Source organism: Aedes aegypti, chromosome 3, assembly GCF_002204515.2.
Source record: "Aedes aegypti strain LVP_AGWG chromosome 3, AaegL5.0 Primary Assembly, whole genome shotgun sequence".
Classification (NCBI taxonomy): domain Eukaryota; kingdom Metazoa; phylum Arthropoda; class Insecta; order Diptera; family Culicidae; genus Aedes; species Aedes aegypti.
This window is the reverse complement of record NC_035109.1, coordinates 52,100,413-52,122,452: the sequence shown is the minus strand read 5'-3', so window position 1 is coordinate 52,122,452 and position 22,040 is coordinate 52,100,413. Positions and strand designations below refer to the sequence as shown.

Sequence of the window (22,040 nt, the reverse complement as noted above, 5' to 3'; positions counted from 1 at the left end):
TTTTGGAAGCATTAGAGGAATCTTCCATTTTTGCAAGTATGAAGAAAAAATATCCAAACTTTTTTGCAATCGACTACAGATGACACGCAGGCTTCGTCCTTTGGCGGAGAGGCCTGTGTCATCCGCAAACAAAGATTTTTGACATCCCTGAGGTAGCTCAGGTAAGTCAGATGTGAAAATATTGTATAATATTGGTCCCAAAATGCTGCCTTGAGGAACACCAGCTCTTACAGGAAGTCTTTCAGATCTGGAGTTCTGATAATTAACCTGAAGTGTACGATTTGACAGATAACTTTGAATTATTCTAACAATGAATGTTGGAAAATTAAAGTTTTTTAATTTTACAATCAAACCTTCATGCCAAACACTGTCGAATGCTTTTTCTATGTCTAGAAGAGCAAGACCAGTAGAGTAGCCTTCAGATTTGTTGGAACGGATCAAATTTGTTACACGTAAAAGTTGATGAGTGGTCGAATGTCCATGGCGGAATCCGAACTGTTCATTGGCAAAAATTGAATTTTCGTTGATGTGGGCCATCATTCTGTTCAAAATAACCTTTTCAAAAAGTTTACTGATGGAGGAAAGCAAACTGATTGGACGATAGCTAGAAGCTTCTGCAGGATTTTTGTCTGGTTTTAAAATTGGAACAACCTTAGCATTTTTCCATTTGTCAGGAAAATATGCTAATTGAAAACATTTGTTAAATATATCAACTAAAAATGATAAGCTACTTTCTGGAAGTTTCTTGATGAGGATGTAGAAAATTCCTCCGCAAATCATGCATTTAGCATCCATGCGACAATTTCTTGTACCATGACCCCACTTTTGGCACCGACGGCACTGAGTGGGGTTCTGGTAATTTCCTCCAGGTTTCTGGAAATGTTCCCATGTCACACGGACATCAAACAAAAGTTTTGCTTTTTCCAAAGCTTTAATTTTATTTAGTTCTTTTTAAAATTCTTGAGAAAGCCCTTTCCGAACAATGCCAGATTGGGTTCTCTTTTTCATAATGATTACTTGGACTGGGGAAAATTCAAGTAAATCATTTATTCCATTTTTGATCTCTTCAGGTGATTTATAGTCACTTGAGAGACCTTTCAAGACAACTTTGAACAAACGTTCAGTTTTGTCGTCATAAGTAAAAAAAATATGCTTCTTCTCTTCAAGATGTTTGAGAAGAAGTTCACGATCTTTAAGAGTTTCCGGCAAAACGCGACAGTCTCCTTTCTTTGCGATTTGGAAGGAAACCTTGATTCCCCTAATGGAGTTCAAGGTCTCCTGCCTAAATCCCCCAAATTCAGAACAACTGACCACGATAGGCGGCACTCTTTGCTTCCTCACTTGAATCAAAGAGCCTGGGCTAGAGGCTGTTTCGATTTGGTGTTCGGAAAATTTATCTAGAGCATCGAACTGATTGCTCATTTCGATACAATTATTCATTTCACCCTTGGAAGAAAGTTCGCATTCCGGGGAAGCGTCCTTTCTTCCATTCTTGCCACGTGTAGTGACAGTCTTAAAACCCACTTTTTTGGAAGGAAGTAGTGAATTCAGAGATTCACCCTTCCTTTTGTTTGTTGTTGATACCATGTTTAGTTAATAAACGAAAGAAGACGTGACCTTCGAGAGGTTTTTTCCCAAGACGGTGTCCAAGAAGGATTACCACCGCTAGCTTTCGCCAACGGGTCCAACGAAAAATCGAAGGCACGGGTCCAAACAAGGATCGTAAAGGAATCAATAGTAGAAAAAAAAAGTACTGAAAAGTACTGTTTTAGTAGCACTGAAAAGTACCGTTTTTAATTTTAGCACTGAAAAGTACTGTTTTTGTAGCACTGAAAAGTACTGTTTTATTGCTTTAGGTAGTTTTCAAGAAAACTTCCAAGAGCAGAGAGAATTCGTGTACGCACAGCACGAAGGTACGATGCGCACTGTTTTTCAAATAATGATTTGGTGGATAGCATGACGGAAAGGATGGATTTATTCTACATTTCACCAAGCTAAAATCATTTACTTGATTTTATTCATGATGTGCTACAATAAATTTACCAGAATTCCATCAGATTTTCTGCAAGGGCGTTAACAAGCTTTTTGGACTTCATTGAACCCTAAAAACTATCTAAGTATTTTTTTTTTTTTTCAGCTTCTACATACCTCTAGTGCTTACCCCAACAGACTGAATCACAAATCGACCACATTTTGATTTGGACGACACTTCTCGGATATATTCAACGTTAAAATATATCGCGGCGCAAATATCGATTCGGACCACTACCTTGTGATGGTTAAAGTGCACCAAAGGCTGTCCGTTGTGAACAACATTCGGTACCGGCGCCCGCTACGGTACAGTCTGGAAGGACTCAAGCCACCAGAAGGTGCCATTGGGTTCGTGGAAGAAAATCGACCGAACGATTGGTTCGACGAGGAATGTCAGATGGTTTAGGACAAAAAGAATGCAGCGCGAGCGATGATGCTACGGCACAGGAAAAAATCCGTTCTCGTATCCGTGAACAACAGTCGTGAACTCGTCAGCAAGCAAAAATACACCGTGAACTAGATCATGTTTATGTGAACGCGTTGCCTAGTTCCGAGAACGTTCATGTAAACATGATGGTAGTTCATGGTGTATTTTTGGCAGTTCACGTTTTCCAGAACGCTTTTATGAGCGTGGGCAAGGTATCCTTAAAAATGTGGAACGATACAAACAGAAGCGAAGGCAGCAAACTCTATTCCGGGATGGAAAAGCGCCGCCAGGAAGAGCTGTGGTGCGAAGAGATGGAGCAGCTGTATCGAGGGACAAACGTGAGGTGAATGAAAGGCGGAAGTAGCACTACAATGAACACCTGAATGGCGCAGAAGAGGAAGACCAAGGCATCGGGAGAAATGGCTTCATGGGTGCGTCGGATGATGAAAACGTGCCAACTCCCACAAAGGTGAAGTTAAGGATGCTATCAAACAACTCAAGGGCAAAAAAGCAGCATTTTTAGCCCTGGGATAGTTCATCTCGGGGCCAACGGCTTCCATTCAGAAGGAAGTCATCACTATAACTTTTTACGTTATAAGTGACAATCACAGGAATGGGATCTCAGACCTCAGCGGGAGAGCCTATTTTATGAAAGTGTGACATTGCATGTATCTAATAGGTATTGGAAAAAGCGTGACAGGGGGGACTGGGGTCTAGAAATAAAAAAAAAACGAATTATTCCAGATGGTTATTTGCAAACGGGGTAGGATTTTTTTTAAATAACTACAATATGCCACAGGGGTGAAGAGTAATCCAACATTAATTTCAATCAGACCACGTGGTTTATGAACGAATACTTCAAAAATAAGTTAAGAATTACATCTATGACTTCCTCAAGATAGCCATTCGGGTGTTTCTTCAAAACTGTATTAATTAGTCCTACAGTTACTACAATATATTTCCCAATTTCTTTCCATATGGATCATATGCTTTACCAAGCAATCCATAAAGAATTTGTGCTGAATTTACGGGGTAACCAAATATTCGCAATCTTCAAAGATCTCCGTCAACAAAACTCTTTGACATTTTCTTTTGAGAATTGAATTTGCTTCAACTTTCCTGACAAAAGATGTTTTTTCAAAAAGGGAAAAATATCTACAAATTCATTTTGGGGAAGTGTACCAGTTTTAGCCACCCTAAGGAAAAATATTGTTTATACATAAATCAAACGACCTTTGGTTACTATCAATACATTAAACGAAAGCTTTCAATCCAAGCTCAGTAGGGAAAATATAAAAACTAATCAGAAACTTTGTTTTTGTATTAAAAATGGGGATGGCGAATACTGGACCACTTGCACCAGTATTCGCCACGATTTCAATTTCGGTTCCTGAATTCACCACCTACGTTGATTTCTTATGGAGGGTGGCGAATCAGGAACATCATGGCGAAAAATAGGTGCAAAGGAGCAACAATTTTAAGGAAAATGATTTTTTTCTATTATTTTCTGAGAAAATTTTGCGGTTTTCAAGAATGTTTACGGAGCATCTTAAAGCAATTTAGCTAACACTGAACAATTGGCAACCATATATGTCGTAAAACGGTATATAATCCGGGGTGGCGAATAACTGGAACATGGCGAATACCAGTACACCTTCCCTATATTGAAACTTTTAGAAGAATTGCCTACAAAAAAACGGTTGACATAAATTTCCTACAACATCGGAGTAAAGCTAATCAGGTATCAGAAGGCCGGCTCCAAAGGCACGTTCCCCACCAGTTGGGAGATTTGTGCCATCGCCATATTTGAGCCTATTTCATCATCTACCCGATGGGAGAGGAAAGGGAAGGGAAAGATGGGAGGAAATAGGAGTGGGTCCCTTGAAGAGGGAAGATCGCATAAGCGAAATGAGAGCATGTAGCTCCATACCACAATGGGTTCGAACAGCGCCCTAAAAAGGGCACTGCAAAACGCGTGAGCGTAAAGAGAGCCTATAGCTCATTACCACAGCGGGTTAAGAATAACAGGATGTCCTGAAGATTCAGGCTTCTGTATTCAGTTTCACTTAATAAGTGTTTACCAAGTAATTGGAATCGCATTTGCGCAAAAACTGGACAGTTACATATCAGGTGATACGAAGTTCCATAATCGGAGTCACAACTATCACACACAAATGAGTCAGCACGCTGAATATTTGCCATGTGATAGTTGAGTCGGCAGTGGCCTGTCAACGCTCTGACCAAGAGACTGCAATTCTGCTTTGACAGATTTGTTAAATACTTCGCCACCTTTGGAGATGGCTCAGTAATATACAATTTTGTTTGACGACACGACTCCAAACTATTCCAATATTGCTTGTGCTGAGTTGCCGCCCAAGAGTTTATCTGAAGCTTCACCCAGCACTTCGAAATTGGAATAGCCGGCTCAGGGCCAATGAAGTCATGCGATGCTCCATCGCGAGCTAGCTCATCAGCCAATTCATTTCCAGCGATGGAAGAATGGCCAGGTACCCATACAAGGTTTACAGAGTTGACTGAATTCAGTTCCTCAATTTGAGTTCGACATGCGATAACAAGCTTCGACCTTGAGTTGGCCGAAGCGAGAGCTTTTATAGCAGCCTGACTATCTGAACAGAAGTATATGACTTTACCCATTACGCGCTGTTGAAGTGCTGATTGCACTCCACACATAAGAGCAAATATTTCCGCCTGAAAAACGGTGCAGTTTCTACCAAGTGAGTAAAACTGATTCAGCCTTAGCTCACGAGAATATACTCCTGCACCAGCTCTACCTTCAAGAAGGGAGCCATCAGTGTAACATACTATATTGTTTGATATACTTCTTTCCAAATAGCCAGACGTCCACTCTTCCCGTGAAGGGAATTGTGTGGTAAATGTCCTGTAAGGAAAGTTACAAGCAATTGTGAGATCACTTGGAGCAAGGACAATTTTGTCCCAATTCACCAAAAGTGGAAACAACGAAGTGTGTGTAGATCTACGATTCACTGGATTTTTCTCCAGTAGATCCAGTACCCATAAACGGTAAGAGCAAGAAAGTGCTTCTTGTTTAAGATATATGTGTAGTGGCGCAACGTCGAAAAGGGCCTCGAGCGCTGCTGTGGGAGTTGTAGAGAACGCACCAGACATCGCCATCAAGCACATCCTTTGGAGATGGCCCAATTTTGATTGGATTGTTCTCACTTCGCCCTTTTGCCACCACACAAGACATCCATATGCCAATATTGGTCGAACAACTGTTGTGTAAATCCATTTGATATATTTGGGTTTGAGGCCCCAAGTTTTACCAAAGGTTCGCCGGCATTGACCGAAGGCCATGCAAGCTTTTTTGACTCTGAAATCAATGTGAGGTGTCCATGAAAGTTTGGAATCTAGAATGACTCCGACATACTTTACTTGATCAGTCACATTAATCTCAGTGCCAAAAAGACGTAAAGGTCGAATTCCATCGCGGTTTCGTCTTTCCGTAAAAAGAACAATAGATGTTTTATTCGGGTTAACCGAAAGGCCATATTGGCGACACCAACTCTCGACTACCTGAAGAGCACTTTGCATCAGGTCGAATAGGGTGCTTATGCACATACCAACTATCAGAGCTAGATAGTCGTCGGCAAATCCATAAGTTGGAAAACCGCAATTATTGAGTTGCCTCAATAGCGTATCTGCTACGAGATTCCACAAAAGTGGTGACAAGACTCCCCCTTGGGGGCATCCGCAAACACTCAATTTTCGAATCGCTGATTGACGCAATGTCGAGAAGAGATGTCGGTTTTTGAGCATTTGATAAATCCAATTGGTAATCATTGTAGGTAGCCCATGGTTTCGTGCGGCTTCCAATATGGCATCGAAAGACACGTTATCAAAGGCACCCTCAATATCCAAGAAAACACCCAAGCACGATTGCTTCTGAGCGAATGCTTTCTCGATATCGTATACAACTTTGTGTAAAAGAGTCACAGTGGACTTTCCAGATTGGTAAGCATGTTGATTCACATGAAGAGGCATGTTTGCCAAATAAACATCACGGATGTGATGATCGATAATCCGTTCCAGACATTTCAGAAGAAAAGAGGTCAGACTGATTGGTCTAAAACTCTTCGCTTCCTCATACGACGCACGTCCTCCTTTTGGGATAAACTTTACAGTAATATCACGCCAGGATTTGGGAATGTACCCGGTAGCAAAACTGCTTACAAGTAGCTTTTTCAAAACATGTTTGATAAACTCAAATCCCTTTTGGAGCAGAACAGGATAAATCCCATCCGCTCCTGGAGATTTGAAAGGAGCAAAACTATTAAGTGCCCATTGAATCGATTCAGTAGTTACGATACTGCGAGCCGAGGCCAGAGACTCGTAACTACATGAAAAGACATTTGATTCATCCGTAGATGCTATGTCCACACATCCGGGGAAGTGTGTATTGAATAAACATTCTAAAACTTCTTCATCGGAAGAAGTAAAGTCACCATTAGGTAAGCGAATTTCGTTCACTTGGAAATCCTTAGATTTTGCAAGAATTTTGTTCAACCGACTGACTTCACTCAAACTGGAAACATTTGTACAAAGGTTTTTCCAGCCGGATCGTTCAGCAGAACGAAGAGCCTTCTTGTAAGCCTTGCGAGCTGACTTGAACGACTCTGATCCAGCTGAACGGCGTCTGTTCCAACTCCTTCTACATTGTTTCCTAAGTCTAGTCAGATCGGAATTCCACCATGGGGTCCCTCTTGTAGTCTTTACAGACCGCAGAGGACATGCTTCTTCAAAAGCTTCCATAATGTAGGATGTTGTAGTATCAACGGCATCATCCAGATCACTTGGATTTTCAATGGACGGAGAATATCCATGAAATTTGGTCGCAACCAATTCAATGTAGAGTTCCCAGTTTGTTGACGGGGATTCCTAAAACGCAAAGTCTGCGCAGTTACATTTGAATGTTCAAAGAAGATGTAGCGATGATCAGATAATGATTCCTCATCTGATACATGCCAATTCGTCAACTCGTGACTGATTCTATTCGAGCAGAGCGTTATGTCTAACACTTCTTCTCTATTAGAAACCATGAAGGTTGGGCGATTGCCTATGTTAAGTAATCCAAGGTCTGTACTACTTAAGTATTCCATCAGACTGGAGCCTCTCAAATTGATATCCGAGCTGCCCCAGATGATGTGATGAGCATTGGCATCACTGCCCACAATCAGCGGAAGGCCTTTTGTTACGCAGTGTACGACAACTCGTTTGAAGTCATCCGTTGGGGATGGTTCATCATGTGGTAAATATACCGAACAATAGACGTATTTCCTGTTGAGGTCACCAACAGAAACATCGATTGTGACAGCACATACATCTCTGGTAGTTAACTCAGAAATGAGTGTAGCAACGATTGCTTTATTAACGAGCACGCATGCGCGGGGCATGGAGCGCGAGTTTGCCATTTCAAGCTTGCTAAAAGTAGCAAAAACTGGGTCCACAAGGTTACCTAGATAGAAGTTCCCTCTACGAAAGTAGGGTTCTTGAACTAGCGCCACTTGGGCTGCACCATTTTGCATGAGTCTGCAAAGATTGATCGTTGCTGTTCTTTTATGCTGAAGATTGATCTGAGCTAACCTAACCGTAGCCACTACCCAAACTAGGCAGGATTAAGCTTTTTGCAATCTCAGCACGAAAAAGACCAGCAACGAAAAAACCAGATCGGTATCTATTTAAAGTCGCCAAAGGCGAAAGAGCACAGAATACACTGTGTAAAACGCATAATGCGAATCCATATAGGTGATAATTTAAATTAAATGTCAACATATTCATAATCCCACCCTTATTAAGCCTCAAGATAGAGACTGAAGAAGGGCAGCCGATTATCTCGGAGAAACACAAGGTCACCTGCACCATTGCTCCGGGTAGCACAGGAAGGACTCAATACTGTGGAGGGCGCCCTGGTACCCCACAGGCTCCGTTTGCGGTTAGGTTTTATTTAGACCCCCCTAACCATTCATTCTTAGGCACGGTACGCATCACACCATAAATTAGGGGTCACCTGTGAGGTGGACTTTTACCACCGGAACAGGCAATCCGTAGTGTTAATTCTTAGCCAGTTGAAACAACCGCTACCGACACTACGCGGCTATCTAGGCTGCTCGGGAAAAGGAGGTTAATATTGATGATTAACTCCTGACGTGCCCAAGCAGCCACAATGGCGAAAAATAGGTGCAAAGGAGCAACAATTTTAAGGAAAATGATTTTTTTCTATTATTTTCTGAGAAAATTTTGCGGTTTTCAAGAATGTTTACGGAGCATCTTAAAGCAATTTAGCTAACACTGAACAATTGGCAACCATATATGTCGTAAAACGGTATATAATCCGGGGTGGCGAATAACTGGAACATGGCGAATACCAGTACACCTTCCCTATATTGAAACTTTTAGAAGAATTGCCTACAAAAAAACGGTTGACATAAATTTCCTACAACATCGGAGTAAAGCTAAAATTCACTCAAATAAAGTTTCAATGAAAATCCTAGAATTATTCAATGGACTTTTGCTATTCCCAATAAATTGCTCAATAAATTAATTCTAAGCTTAGAATCCTGAAAAAAACCCATTTAAACCACTGATCATTTGATATGTTTACATAAATTCTGTTGCTATAATCCTTACAAAAAAAAACTTACATGCACTGCATCCTGTGTGCTGGATTCTTCCTCCTTAACGGACTTATGCTTCTTGTGCAGCTCCTCGGCGTACTTGTTGATGTTCTTGACCAGCTCGGTCAACTTCTGGACCTTGGCAGCGTGCAGCTCGGACAGCCGTTCCGTCGTCGACTTGAGGATGATCCACAGTGGCGAAAACGTACCGCCCCCACCGGATCCGGCCTTGTTGGCCAGCTTGGTGAGCAGCTTGGAGTTGTACTCCTCCAGGTTGGACCGCTCGCGAAAGTACTCGGCCAGTTCCTTGGTCGCCGAGAGGCCATACTTCATGTTCTGGTACAGCACTTCGTAGCCGTTGTTTTTCTCGCCCTGTCGGGGAAATGGGAATAAAAAGCAGAGTTCGAAGTTCCAATTAGCCTGGTTGTTTTTGAATGGACGTTTCTGCAACATTGAACATGGATGCACTGGGGAACGTTACTCAAGAGAGAGAGCGAGATGAGCTCGTAAAGAAGCACGCTTTATGGATTCATTCACAGCTGCAGTTATTTATAAACAAAACCCGCCACGCCAAGACCCATACCCGTAGTCTTGCTTCACACCCGTTTCAAGGCATCGTTAAATGCCAGTGGGAGTTTTTTTTTCTATTCACAAACTGCAACCGATGACGCTGATCGACTCAAAACAGAAACGGAAACGTCACGACTAGGTAAGGTATGGTATCCAGTGAAATAAATAGCGGTCATCGTGTTTGCACAACTGCACAGAGGGACTAAAAACGGAAATAGAACGTCAAAAGTCATTTTTTCTGACAAGAGGGATATTTTAAAATGTCTCAGATTTTGAAGTGTTTGTATACCTACTACCAAAGACCAAAAAACGTCTTGCATTTACAGTCAACTCTCCATAACTCGACAATGAAGGTACTATCGAGTTAGGGAGGTATCGTGTCATAGAACACAAAACCAGTGTAAATATGGTATCCAAGAGACCATCGAGGTAGCCATGAAAAGCAACTCTTTCTGAAATATCGAGTAAGGGAGAGTTGGCTGTATATGAACAATTATAGGACAATTCAAATAGAGACTTTGTCTTAAAGATTATCACTTTGTTATAAACAATCCGATTTTCTTCGAAAAATCTATAAAAATATAAAATCTTTGTTTTACGATAATAACTATAATAAAGCACTACACTTTCTTATATTAGCCATTAAATTCGAATGAGGATGTAGTTCGACTATGAAGAAGCCACCTTCAGTTGTTTCAGTGCAGTGTTATTCCTTTTTTCGGTAGCCTAGTATGGCTTTTAAGGATGTGTAAATAGTAGTTTACGGAACAAGTGGCAGAATGATGATTTTTACAGCACGAGTCGTAAATTTATCCTACAAGGCTTGCCGAGTAGGATAATTACGACGAGTGCTGTAAAAATGGAGTTCTGCAACGAGTTACGTACAACATTTTTTTTGCAATTTAGTAGAAGACCACTTGAGGGTATCAGAAATAATATCGAAATGCATTCACCATCATTTTACAATTTCTGAAAAATGGTTGTGTAATGATTCATTACGCAACTCAAAACAGTTGCGTAATGAGAAAACGTTATGTAATGAATCATTACATCACTGGTTTCAGTTGCGTAATGACTATTCCCTTCCCGCACTGCATACTTCAGTGCAGGAAAGTAAACCGTTTCATGACAGATTGGCGAGATGAAAAACAGCCTATTACGATGAGAAATTGCAAAAAATTACATACTATACATGAGTACAATTTTCATAGAATGAAGACAATATAGAAGCGTTTTGCAATATTTCTATAATTTCGACCCCACCGTTGATCGCTAGTAATTGGCAAATGTCCAAGGATGAACTTGGTTCTTAGAAATATCTAATACTGTATCACCTGGATACCATTCAGGATTTCATTAGCGATTCACTATAGATCTCTATATTCGCTTCACTGTCTGGTTGACTCACATTTTTATCGCCACCGACGATGACGCCAAGACGGGATGGAAATGGATCACATCCACCCACCTTCTCCTCGCTAATCTCCCGGTCTCATTAGACGCCTGTTTTCTGCCAGTTTCATAGTGCACTCTAACGAAGCGTCAAATAATTCTATATAAAACCGAAAGACGGGCAACGTTCTCATTCCAGAACGCCGTATGGTATAGATATAAGTATGGATACAAATGTGAAAATCAAGATAATCGCGATTCTGTGAAATGAGGCCGAATCTCGGGTGGATATGTCGTCTGTCGGTCGATGCCATCGTCGTCTCGTCACAGGGTTTTCCACACATCGCTTCAATGTAGCTGCCCCCGAATGGCGGCCCCTTTTTCGTCTTTGCCACACATCTACGTTTCACCGTTTACTATTTGTCTCATTGCGAGAATTTTGCTGTCTGGCACTTCTCAAGAGTGGCGAAAAAAAACTTGCTTACACGTAAGGATTACAGGATTTGTAAACAGATAATGGTTTGGTTGTGTGTTGGTAAACGACTTTGCTGATAAAGGGGTTCCTTGAACCTTAGAGGAAAGCGATGTAGTGTTATCGATAAAGAATTTGATTTGTTAAACAAATTTCTAGAAAATCCGAAAGGAATTTTTTACATATTGCTTGAAGATACTTTTTGCAAGGTTTTTTTCAAGGAATTCTTGGAGCTAGTCCCACACAATTTCTAGTAGAGCCCCGGAAGAAGATTTAGATGAGATTCTCGAAAGCAATCCTGGCAAACTTTAGAGGGTCATACAATTTATCAAACATCTAGACTAGCATTTCATCTTTCTAAACATTGAGATTTCCCACAGTTTTAACTTTTTTGAGTAATTTAAATGTAATGTGAATAATTTAATTCTTTGGCATTGTTTGTAGCGATATCCTTGACAAACTCGAACAATTCAGAAAATATGGGGCGGTTTCCAGTTAAACCATCTGAAGAACTCTTGTAAACTTCAATCAGCTGTAAGTCAGAAGAGTAAACAAACAAAGTATCAATGTGCTTTAATAGATCACATTGACTTAGTATGTCAAAACTACAAGTTCCGTAGACAAAATTCTACATTTTCCACTCCGAATTAACTAGATTTTTCATTTATTATGTTTAATTTTCGGAATTAAAAAACGACGAAAGCAAGATTTTCAACTTTCGCGTCCTTCAATAGCTCTAAGCATAAGGCATAAGCATAAGCATTGATGACCGTACAATTCTTAGTTGCTATGTGATTGACCAGAATAATCAAAATTGCACAAAAAACCAGCAGACGGAGCTTGGGAGTAGTTTACCATCTTCAGCGTACAATTTCGATAATTCAAAACATTGGTACGAGATTTCACAAAATTTCACGTAATTTACGTAATATTTTACGTAATCTTTCGTGTTTCAAAAAAGTTCTAGTGAATCCAAACTTTTGCACGATACTAAGGGGTGAAGCCAAACTTCTGCACGATGACTTGAATGAATATTTGATTAATATCAAATAGTTTTTGGATTTTTCCGCCAAATTTTTGCAAGCGCCCTTCAAAGAATATAAGATTACGATTCTAATGACGCACTAATTTACAATTTTGGTCAATTCAATGCCAAGAAAATCAGCCATGTCTTTTCAGTGTGTTTTTTGAAAAAAATGTCACAACTTTAAGTAAAAATTTAATAAATAAAACAAAACTGTAGATGTCGAAATACCTACGAAGCACTGTGTTTTATTTCGTCGATTTCATGCGCTTCTTGCACACCGCCCAAACCGTTGATTTTAGCGATATAGTTTGTTCGGAGAAGTTTCGTGGTATATTAAAGCGCATCTTCTGATGAAAAAAGTTTTGTGATCAAAGTGAGATAGAAAAACTATTTTTCAAAACATTTAGATAGACATATGGTGTCTTCGGCAAAGTTGTAGAATTGGTAATTTAAAACAACTTTGTCGAAGACATGATTTTTCTATCTCTTATATTTTTTGAGATATATGCCGTTTTATGTGAATGGTCCCTAAAAATCATATTTTAATCATAACTTTTTTCTAAGAATTTTGACAGTTTTTGTGATTTCTACAAAGTTTTTTTTGTCAAGATGATAAAAACATTTGTCTATAAGCGTCTTTTCATGGGTTCTTACTATTGAACAAATACGCCTTATTAAAACGATTTCTACCGATAATTCCTTTACTTCAAGAGATAGAGAGGAGATAAAGATGTGCGATATTCAGCAAAAACACGAAATTTAAGATATCCAACAACTTTGTAGAAGACATGAAAAATTTTAAAAATCTTGTAAAAGAGTTACGAAGTTTTTAACAGAAAGTACACAAATTCGTATGAAAAAAATCCTTTAAAATCATTATTGTTTATAACTTTTTACTAAGATTTTTAACATTTGCCATGTCTTCTACAAAGTTGTTAGATATCTTAAATTGCGTGTTTTTTGCTGAATATCGCACATCTTTATCCTCTGAAGTAAAGGAATTATCGGTAGAAATCATTTTAATAAGGCGTATTAAATAGTAAGAACCCATGATTATAGATAAATGTTTTTATCATCTGCCGAAAGGGAAGATATGGTACTTTCATGATTTGTAAAACTTGTCTGCGCCATTTTGCGCCGAAGGCAGTTATAGGGGCCTAAACTACCCCTTGAAAAAGGAGTGATTAATAAATAACTTTGTAACTTCAAAAGATAGCGTGATGATGTGTTCAGCAAAAACACGGGTTTTTTCATGACAAAAAAACTCTGTAGAAATCACAAAAAATGTCAAAATTCGTGGAAAAAAAGTTATGATTAAAAATATGATTTTTAGGGGTTATTCACATACAACGGCATATATCTCAAAAAATATAAGAGATAGAAAAATTATGTCTTCGACAAAGTTGTTTCAAATTGCCTATTCTGCAACTTTGCCGAAGACACCATATGTCTATCTAAATGTTTTGAAAAATAGTTTTTCTATCTCACTGCTAGGTGGATTGATCACAAAACTTTTTTCATCAGAAGATGCGCTTTAATCTACCAAGAAACATCTCCGAACAAACTATATCGCTAAAATCAACGGTTTGGGCGGTGTTCAAGAAGCGCATGAAATCGACGAAATAAATCACAGTGCAAAGTAAGAATAATTTATTGTCTTTCGAATGCACCATAAAGAGTTTAAATTGGATGTGAAATCGCAGAGCTATGGTCAAAACACATTTGTATGTTTTTGAGGGGGTAAACCAAAACTTTTGCTCCTGAATGTACATGAAAAAAAATGTAGATTAATTCAAAACGTGTGAAAATTACTTACGATTTGGAAAAGTAATCGATAATTATCATTAAAAAGCAAAAATATCGAAGTCTTGGCAAAAAACTGAAAATCCTGCGTTAAACTTTTTGTTAAATATGTTGGAGATGATGAAACAATCTGAAAATCGTCTACGGATCTTCCATATAATTCGTCAAGACCATTCATGTTGATCCAAAAAGGCATTCCAGGGTCAAAGTTTCTGACTTCATCTACAATCTGACATTGAAGCACTCGCAACAAGTATGTTAAGGAGCTCATCAAGAGAGTACATAAGATATCCATGTTGCTCACAGTAGATTCACCAAGAATTTCACCGATCAGAAATGCGTCAAGTATTTCCACTTTTACAGTCATAAACACGCAAACACTCAGATATTCGCTGAGTATGTCAGCGAAAATTACCAGTTAGTTAACCATGAGGCTCGCAAAACATTTTCAAAGCAACCTTTTCTGAATTTCGCCAGAAGTCCATCATTGCAGGATCTAATCAAAAGATCCTCAATGATTATTTTTTAGTTTCGTCAAGTATCTGTTCAGGGCTTTCCCACGAATAAATCCAACATCTCAAAAGGAATCCCAGAATGGTGTTGTCAGGAATCACCAAGAGGATTTCACTAAGAATCCACTGAGGGCCTTAAATCAATTGTCATAAATTATGTTAAGTAGTGTTAATCAAGGATCTCGAGATTAATTCAGAGTAGGAATAAACGAAGACACTAGGAAGATTCCTACCAAAAATTTCGATTGGCCTGGGCACGATCTACCAACGATGATAATGACAATTTCGCCTATTATTCTCATTGGACCTGCATTCACTACATATTTGCCAAATATTGGTGCAAATCTCACAAACGATGTGAGAAAAGAAACCACCATCAAGTACTGGAAGCATACTCGATAAATACTACCCAAGTAATCAGAGGCCTTTTTAAAGCCTTCATATGTTTCTCAATAGGTCAAGTATATGATATTGTGCACCTTCAGAATGTTTCCATTAAACACGAGATATTTGAAAACATCGGATATTCAAAAATAATATACGAATCAGCATATTCCCGTTTTGTTTACAAATACTTCTTCTTCTTCATTCTGGCGTTACGTCTCAACTGGGACAAAGCCTGCTTCTCAGATTAGTGTTCTTATGAGCACTTCCACAGTTATTAACTGAGAGCTTTCTATGCCAATTGACCATTTTTGCATGTGTATATCGTGTGGCAGGCAGAGTTGCTTAATATCAATCATATCAGCTGATGGCTGATGGCCTAAAACTATCAATATCACTTGCGAGCTATCAATATCACTTTGATTTGACAACCAACAGTAGTGATGGGACATCGCACTCTAGATCATAATCACTGCAGAATGAGTGATCACGTGGTAATTATCCATGCAATTAATGTTTTTCAGTGACCAACATATAGTTTTAAACGATGTGTAGCACTATAAAAAATATCGTACTGATAAATTGCCATTTTATTTGCTTAATTTAAGGCTAAACTTAACCCATCAGTGATATCCATAGTCTATCGCCATCAATGCACTAGTGATGGAGTAGACAGCATGATGTTGATGTGATATAGATTGATCTGAATCGTATCGCAGTCGGCTGTACAAATCAGCAAATTTTAAGCGTTGATAGTGACAGCGAGCAACTCTGGTGGCAGGTACGAAGATACTCTATGCCCTAGAAAGCCGAGAAAATTTCCAACCCGAAAAGATCCTCGACCGGTGGGATTCGAACCCACGACCCTCAGTTTGGTCTAACTCAATAGCTGCGCGTTTACCGCTACGGCTATCTGGGCCCCTAAAATACAGAACTTCGTTTTCGATAACATGGGACTTCTACTTTCTTAGCTCTAAAATTTGGAACCTTCTGTGCTTTGTTCATTTCCAAACTTTTTTGTGTTTTGTGGATTACTAAATTAGTTGAAATTTGATCGAGGTGTATTCGAAAAAAAAACCTTGATTTCAAAACAATGTTTACAAAATGCACTCAACTTTTTCTTAGTCGATATTGAAGAGACTGTCTTATAAATGGAAATGTCAAGTTATGAAGGAATGTTATGTTTATGTTTTAGAAAGTGAAACAAGTACACAGTGTAAAAGTCCGCTACATTCTATTTTTTATAATTTTTTTGTGATCATCACTACTTGAGTAATTTTCAACAAAACAATTCAATTCAATTATGCAATTAGTTTGAAAAAGCAAATAACGGAAGTAAAAATAGAGATTTCGCAAAAAATGCTTACGACTGAGTTGATTGAAACTGCTTTATTGCAACCTCTCGTGAAAAGAGTTACCATCCGTCCTTTCTTGGCAGGACATGTACTGACGACAGGCGCTTTTCACAGAAAGTTACCTAACAAACTCGTTGTTTTCTGATCATTTTCCAGAAACGACTTGGAATGTCCTAGCTCTCCATACTGACGATGGTAACCTTAATTGCGAAGAATAAATGTTGATTCATATAATGGGATACAGCAGCGACTAGCAATGGAGATTCGCTAAATTGACTTAAATCAAATTAGTCGGACTTGGCCTGCGAAATCAAATAACTGCACAGATCTAGATTGAAGCAGATGATTTTAGCGAACTAAAGTTGAGATCCAAAAACGTTTGAAATAAAGGCAGTACAATATGCAAATTCCGTCGTCATTCAGTCAATTACGATAATGCGTCTTCCGGATTGGTAACAAGTGGCACTTTGTTCCAGAGTGCAATCCTACAAACTGATGTAACTTTCTGACGATGCTGATTGCACGGGGCAACGTGAACATTTAAAAGCTAAAAGCAGATGGAAACGAATCAATTCCAACGACGATGATGATGCGCGAGGAAACGACACTACGGGGTTGTTCACAACAGGCGCACGTCGTAGCCTATTTCGATAAATAATTCAATAAAGATCCAGAAGAGGGCGCGTCACAGACAGAAGCGGCATGTGCTTGTTTGCACTGACTATACAGTTCGGTTGGGTTAGGTGGGATGAATTTAACGTTTCGCGTGACTGATCAGGCGTGAAACGACACGAAGATGTGACATCGCTGACTAAGTGGACGGGGATTGGAGCTGGATGCCTAGATTTTCCCAGGGAATTCAATAAGCTTTAGATAGTGTTTAGTGTGGTTGAATAGACAGATTATCGAATGTCTGTAAGCAACTATCTGTGCATATACGGTAGTGTCCTAAATATAAACCCGTTACCCGTTATAGAAAGTAGTTGAGCTTCTCCTTTGTGTTATTGTAGAGCCGTGAAAAAGAAGAAGACAAAATGCCTGCAAGGATGGTAAGAGCATTTCCTGGGGTGATTTCTGTAGCTTTAGCTTTTAATGAAAAGAATGAAAAGAACAAACTTGGAAACGGCGTATATATTTCTACATATTATATTATAATAATACTTGAAAAAACGTATGATAGCGAAAACTTGATGAAAATTTTTGAAAGTTACAAAACAACTTCAGAAATTTTTCAGTGGTTCCTTCGGGAATATCTTAACAATATTTCGAAGTTCATTTGACAATTCTCCCAGATACTACTACCTATATATCTTCTCGAGATTTTCATTCAAGAGCTCCATTAGTGATTTCTTTTGATTTTCTTTGAAGAATCTCTTAAGAGTTTCCTTCGGAAATTCTTTCAGAGCATTCTTTGAGAATAGTTCAAGGGATTCTTCCAGGAAATTTTTCAAGAACATATCCCTGTTGTTCAGAGTTTATCTGCGAGTTTCGCCAGGGACTTCTGCGGGAATATTTTAATATTCCTCCGAGCGTTCCTCTTTAATAAATTCAACTAGGGATTCTTTTGAGTATTTTTCTAAGATTTTTTTCAAAGATTCCTGCAACGATTGTTGCGATAATACTTTTGAAGATGCATTTATTAGTGCCTTCTGTTATATTTTCTGACTCCTCTAGTAACTCCTGAATACACCCTACTGGGACGAGCCTCCAGTAATCACATATTACCAATTGCTGTATGCCAAAAACCATGAACATTGAATAACAAAATTCTTATCGGTGCAATCACTAAATTATTATACTATATCTGCGGCAGTATCCGATAGTCCTGGTTTGAGATCTCCATTAGCGTTGAATTGGAAGCAATAAACTCAGTAGTAAATTTACTGTGCACACCATAAAACTCGGTACCGCCCATATGGCGTAAAGCTGCGTACAGTCGCATGACAGAGTGTACTACTATCAGCAAGAAAACAAAAATGTACCCAGATGTCACGGCTCTCACGTAATCAAGTAACACGCCCAAAGAACGGGTGTATTACAACAGTTAAGCACGACAATTTAATCAGCGGCGCGCCAAAACTGAAAGCTAGCAGTGGAACAGCCATTCAAATGGGAAATTAGTCGTTGTTCCATTGCCGCACACCTTCCGTAGAGAGGGTTTGTAGGGTAGAAGTACCAGTTATAGTAATCCCAGTGAACCACGTATCGTATAAGAATGTGCATCCAAAATCACATATTCATGCGTCCAAAATCAGAATTGCACAAGATGCCATATTAAGCGTTATCAATGTCAATACAAGTTGTATGTAAATCCCCAATACGATTCATAAACGACAATCTATGTTGACAACAAAACATGTCGTAAATAGTGCAACATAGAATCACGTTATTTTATATAAACTGACAGATCATATATCAATCCAGTAAGCATCGTATGAAATCGCAATAACTTAGCAAAAATTGCCACCCAAACTTTGTCTATCTGCTGACGATGGGCATCAAAGAACAACAAAGTATGTGTCGCTCTACATGAAACATGTATTAACATTGGCAAACAATCACCCTTCGAATAAGGATAAGCCCTTGGTGGGACAGTGGTAAGGTGCCCGATTCCTGATTCAGAGGTCCCGTGTTCGAGACTCGTTGGAAACTTTTTTTTTTATTTTCATCCAAATTTTGTGGCCTCGTATATCTGATCGCAGAAAGTCCGAAAAAGTCGTGCCAAGTACGCATATAGCCTCCACTTTGGTAGGTATATAGCCTTTTCGTGCATTCTATACGATTGAATTGATACATATAGAATGATGTATAACAAAAGTTATACCAATCAAAATGCTGACTGGGATAGAACAAAAGGAGATTTGTTCTATTGTTCCAGGACAGAACTATTTATTTTTTATCGTGCAATACACATCGAAAAACAAAAATTTCGAAATATTTCTTCACGCATTCGATATTTTCTTGGCAGTTCATTAAAGGACACTCGTATCGAAATTTATGTTTCCGTCCGATAAAACTACTTCAAACAATTAATGTTGCCTAATGAGGACAAATAAACAATATTGGCTGATGAACAACCAAATTTATTGTTTTAAATTTGAAATCATGTTTCATCCACTACGGCGGTAACTGGTACAAAGAGTGTATGAGAACCCAATTATCGCGATACTCTGGCGATACTGGTTCGTTTAAACTTAAATTTTAAGTGTATTTTGTATTCCGTGTTTCTCTCGAAATTTCAGATAGAACCCCAGTGGAAATTTGTCAGCGAAGTAAACGTCAAACATGATCATAAGTGCAAAGGTTCAAATCTCGACCATTTTTTTTTAGTTTGAATATGACGAAGTCGTTTTTTGCTAAAGTCGTAGCAAGGACACGTTCTGTTGTGATTTGATTTTGATTTGATTTTGATTTTCTTTATTATAGAGGCTTTCAGCCTTAGGCGGGTTCACCTCTTAAACGCTCTGTTGTGTTAATTAATAAAATGAAAATTTTATCAAACATTTAAGAATCCTATTGGTACAGTTTTATGACTAATGCCAGGAACACGATTGCCATAATTGATACAAAGTTTTTGAAACCCAATTTTTAGAGGCTTTTAATTCTTTTGATATTGAAACTGTTGAATTCATTTGTTTTGCAAGGCTTCAAACTAGTCATTAACAAAAACAAGTCATGCTTATGTTTTTGAAAAGCGGTTAAAAACTGATTTTCATTCATATTGTAGACTTGTTGCAATTGTAATTGGCACACATACCCTAGTAGTAAATCGTCTCCACCATGGAGAATCACTCTAGCAACAATGTGTGGAACCAACGTGGAATTTCAATCACACGCAGTCAATGCTCGTTCGGATGGTTTACGGACAGGTCTACGATATCCCACATCAAACAATACTGCATACGCGGATTATGGCACGGAATAAACTAAGATTCTGCATGTGTCAAACAGGAGATATTGGGCGATTTCTGTTAAAATCAGTTTTAATTCAGTAAAATCTTATGCATTTTCATAACAGTTTCGTACAATTATTCTGCCTTAATTTATTTTGTGCAATATTCTACTCTGATGAATAGCTTAAAATATGCAGCAACAATGAAACGCCCAATGCTAGTTATAAACAAAAAAGTCTGTCCACTACGGTGGCTTGAAGTGCGGTTAAACAGACGGTGATTAAGGTCCACTGCAACTGATGCTTGTATAATCAAACAATGGACAAGAACCAAATTCTTGAGAAAGTTTTTGTTATGGCTTATCTTTAATCCCTGCAATGTCGGCAAACGTGATATTGCACAAATTATCCCCTTGATGAAGCGTAAGATTGTTACAGAACATATGGATGAGTGAAAAGATTTTTACGTCTATTATACCAGGAAATCAAGGCAGTGCAATGCGATATGAAAAGGACGGCTGAATCTCCTCGAAGCGATTCCCTGAGGGCATCCCAGTGATTTCAGAAATGGCCAATTTAGCTCAATGCTGGTCCAATAACCTACTTCAAATAATTTGAAAAAATATGAAGAAAGGCTGTTATATGACCTGTTTAAGAGTGAAAACGAAAATGTCCCATGTCACAGGTTCCCTGAGGGCATCCTAGTAGTTCCAGAAACGGCCAATATGACCTAAGATCTTTTTCAAATACTGTAGAAGTCTTCAGTTTTGGTAAAAAAAGCAGTTGTCCCCTCAAAGCAGTTCCCTGATGGCATCCCGATGGTTCCTGTGGCCTTATCCACAGAGTCAGAGACGTCACGAACTTTTAAACGAATTTATTCGGGTAACGTTAAAGTTTCCTATAAACAAACTACATGATTAGATATGTTGTTCTGGTACAATTTTAGATAGACTTACGTTTTATGCATTAAGCACTCAAATTATTGTCTCGCTACTCAGTTTAAACTGAATCTCGGGTAGGGCGAATATGACCTGACTGAATAGTTATTTTTAGAATTTACAAGGGTATTATTATTGTAGTTTTACCTTAATGATAGTTATGTCAGTAAACGCAGTGACGAAGCAAATTCATGGGATAACCTCATAAATGGGGAACCTGAGAACAATCGGCATATACTGTACGAATTCATTATAATTTCATAATTTGTTCTCACCTGAGAGTTCAATTAGCTTAATAGCAAAGTATAAGGATTCTTAGTAAAATATTAGCAATTACAGCCGAAAATATTGGAAAAAGAGTTCACTATTTCAACCTCGCGCTACAAACTCCTATCTTTTAATCCGCCTCCCTTTGTGTTGATGCCATACATGTCATTCAATCCGTTGTCATCGCTGTCACTCTGATCTAATGCGCAAGGTGCTGGATAGCAGGTGCGGCACTACCAGAGGGGTGTTCGCAACAGTCCCCCCCAGCAGGTGGACCCTGGTCCAGCATGCTTCTGTTTCCTGCGATGTCCAGTACC

General features: G+C 38.8%; 1 protein-coding gene across 12 annotated transcripts in view; it reads right to left on the bottom strand.

Moving 5' to 3' along the window:
• The window catches only part of LOC5573975 (F-BAR domain only protein 2), a 94,596-nt gene that overhangs the window by 36,269 nt on the left and 36,287 nt on the right, over window positions 1-22,040 (bottom strand). For all 12 annotated transcript variants that reach the window (XM_021852129.1, XM_021852128.1, XM_021852127.1 and 9 more), the window contains one exon: window positions 9,139-9,483. In XM_021852129.1, coding sequence (XP_021707821.1) covers window positions 9,139-9,483 — 345 coding nt within the window. The remainder of the gene's footprint in view (window positions 1-9,138; window positions 9,484-22,040) is intronic.